The 3,347-nt window shown below is 40.5% G+C and overlaps 1 protein-coding gene across 1 annotated transcript in view; it reads left to right on the forward strand.

Annotated features, from left to right (window-relative positions):
- abhd18 (abhydrolase domain containing 18) overlaps positions 1-1,909 on the forward strand; it is a 46,131-nt gene extending 44,222 nt beyond the window's left edge. Inside the window, exons 12-14 of the mRNA XM_014029037.1 lie at positions 315-430; positions 1,518-1,680; positions 1,758-1,909. Of these exons, the coding sequence (XP_013884491.1) occupies positions 315-430; positions 1,518-1,680; positions 1,758-1,818 (340 nt within the window). The 3' untranslated portion in view covers positions 1,819-1,909. The remainder of the gene's footprint in view (positions 1-314; positions 431-1,517; positions 1,681-1,757) is intronic.
- The last annotated feature ends 1,438 nt before the right edge of the window (positions 1,910-3,347 follow it).

Here is a 3,347-nt window from a genome sequence, read left to right on the forward strand (position 1 = left end):
TATATATATATATATATATATATGCACATTTAAACCCCTGAAAATGTAAAACTGAACACTAACCTCCCACACAAGATGGTGTAAAGTATTGTAGCAGATTAGTTTAAAAAAAACACCAAGCCAAGTATTTCTACACTATAAGCATCTAAAAGCAGAACTTTGGAGCCAGTGTGAAAAAAACATTGACTGGTATTTTTGTATCAGTTAACTTTGATAAATATTTCAAAACAGTTTTTCTAATAATCTTTTCTGTTTTATAGCTAATGAAGTCCTGTTGGTCTAACTGAACGGGTCTGTTGGTTCTGTTGTTTCAGGACTCACAGGTTGGAGGGTAATTTAACCAGATTCTGTCGCCCGACTCTCCACAGTGAGTCCATCAGCTTCATGAAAGGAGTGATGGATGAGTGCACGCACATGGCCAACTTCTCTGGTAGGCTGACCTCTTTGCTGTCATGGTAACCACACACCGGTGTCTGTCACTCCCTGACTGAAGTTAATGAGAGGCAGACAGAAAGTAAAGCTAATAAAGAAAATAAAAATGATTTAGAGTGTTTAAAACAGGAACGTATCATGGACTGAAGACAGAACAGATCTGTAATTCTAGATGAAAAGGCAGAGAGAGGTTTGTTTGTTGTTTGTTTGTTTATTTTATACAGAGACAATGTACAACATTTCATTAACCTTTTACAAGGAGAGATGCATGGTGCAGATTATAGCAAAGAATGCTAATTTCCACCTGCAGTCACTGGACAGGTTGATGTAATCAAACATGTTCTAATAAACAATAACAAGCCAATTTAGTAAAAAAAATTACATACATATGTAAAAACAATAAATCAATTACCCAAATATCATTAAAAACAAAAACTGCAAACTAAAAACGCAAAACATTCTCCTTACGTTCATCAGTTATGAGTACAAATCTGCTTATTTAACAGCCATGTTTTTGCCAAATGTGCAAACATTTTATAAGTGGAACATGTTATAATGTTCTTTGGCAAGCTATTCCAGTGATTTGTGTCGACAAAGGAGAAAGAAGTTTTATTAAAAGCAGTTCTACATTTTGGGATGCTGCACTCACCTCTAGAGGGCGCCCTTGTGATTCTAGTCATGTTTTCTGATCTCAAAGAGACAAACTTTCTTAAAGGTGGGGCAGGAATATTGTGAAGAATTTTGTAAACTAAACAAATGTTTGCATAAAATATCAAACGCTCAAATTTAAAAAAAAATCATATTTTGAGAGAATATGACAGTGATGATATTGTCTAGAGGTCTGGAATCCCATATTAAAACCTAACTTCCTGTTAGACTTATTAATCAAACTTTATGACCAGATATATAAATAGGTACAGTTTGCATAACAACTGAAAGTCACACAGTGTATTTTAAACTTTTCTTTGTGTTTACTTTCTTACAGATAAAAACCAGTGGAAGTTGCTTTTATTAGATGGATTTGGACTGAACACTGTTTGTTTGTGAAATGTTCTAATAGCAGAACTCTGTCCTCTGTGTCCCAGTCCCTGTAGACACCAGTCTCATCATTGTGGTCCAGGCCAAAGAGGACGCCTACATTCCTCGGACAGGGGTCCTCAGTCTGCAGGAGATCTGGCCCGGGTGTGAGGTTCGCTACCTGAACGGAGGGCATATCAGTGCGTACCTGTTCAAACAAAACGTTTTCAGGTAAATTCGACTTTTTATTGATGCTTCCTCTGTCCTTTTGTTCAGATTATCCTCACGGTCTCTTGTTCTGTTTGTAGGCAGGCCATATATGATGCATTTAACAGGTTTAGCCTGAAGTATCCCAACCTGCAGCCCTGAACCAACACCAGGACCAATGACTGTCCAGAAGCCTTGAAGCCTCACCGTGTCGTCTCTGACATGATCTCTGACATGTCGTCTCTGACATGATCTCTGACATGTCGTCTCTGACATGATCTCTGACATGTCGTCTCTGACATGTCGTCTCTGACATGTCGTCTCTGACATGTCGTCTGACATGATCTCTGACATGTCGTCTCTGACATGTCGTCTCTGACATGTCGTCTGACATGTCGCCTCTGACATGTCGTCTCTGACATGTCGTCTGACATGTCGCCTCTGACATGATATCTGACATGATCTCTGACATGTCGTCTCTGACATGATCTGACACGATCTCTGACATCATCTCTGATATGATCTGACATGTCATCTCTGACATCGTCTCTGACATGATCTCTGAGATGATCTCTGACATGTCGTCTCTGACATGATGTCTGACATATCGTTTCTGACATCTCGTCTCTGACATCGTCTCTGACATGATCTGACATGATCTCTGACATGGTCTCTGACATGTCGTCTCTGACATGATCTCTGACATCTCTGGCATGATCTGACATGTCGTCTCTGACATGATCTCTTGACATCATCTCTGACTTGTCTCTGACATCATCTGACATGATCTGACATAGTCTCTGACATGCTCTCTGACATGATCTGACATGTCGTCTCTGACATAATCTCTGACATGTCGTCTCTGACATGATCTGACAGTCTCTGATATGATCTCTGACATGATCTGACATGTCGTCTCTGACATCATCTCTGACATGATCTTTAACATGTCGTCTCTGACATGATCTCTGACATGTCGTCTCTGACATGATCTCTGACATGTCATCTCTGACATCATCTCTGACATGTCATCTCTGACATCATCTCTGACATGTCATCTCTGACATCATCTCTGACATCATCTTTAACATGTTGTCTCTGACATGATCTCTGACATGTCGTCTCTGACATGATCTCTGACATCATCTCTGACATGTCGTCTCTGACATGATCCCTGACATGTCGTCTCTGACATCATCTCTGACATGTCGTCTCTGACATGATCTCTGACATTGTCTCTGACATGATCCCTGATATGATCTCTGACATCATCTCTGACATGATCTTTAACATGTCGTCTCTGACATGATCTCTGACATGATCTCTCACATGTCGTCTCTGACATGATCTCTGACATGTCGTCTCTGACATGATCTCTGACATGTCGTCTCTGACATGTTGTCTCTGACATCATCTCTGACATGTCGTCTCTGACATGTCGTCTCTGACATCATCTCTGACATGATCTCTGACATGTCGTCTCTGACATGATCTCTGACTTTGTCTCTGACATGATCCCTGATATGATCTCTGACATCATCTCTGACATGATCTGTAACATGTCGTCTCTGACATGTCGTCTCTGACATGATCTCTGACATGTCGTCTCTGACATCATCTCTGACTTTGTCTCTGACATGATCCCTGATATGATCTCTGACATCATCTCTGACATGTCGTCTCTGACATGT

The sequence above is a fragment of the Austrofundulus limnaeus genome, unplaced genomic scaffold (assembly GCF_001266775.1).
Source record: "Austrofundulus limnaeus strain Quisiro unplaced genomic scaffold, Austrofundulus_limnaeus-1.0 Scaffold844, whole genome shotgun sequence".
NCBI classification, from domain to species: domain Eukaryota; kingdom Metazoa; phylum Chordata; class Actinopteri; order Cyprinodontiformes; family Rivulidae; genus Austrofundulus; species Austrofundulus limnaeus.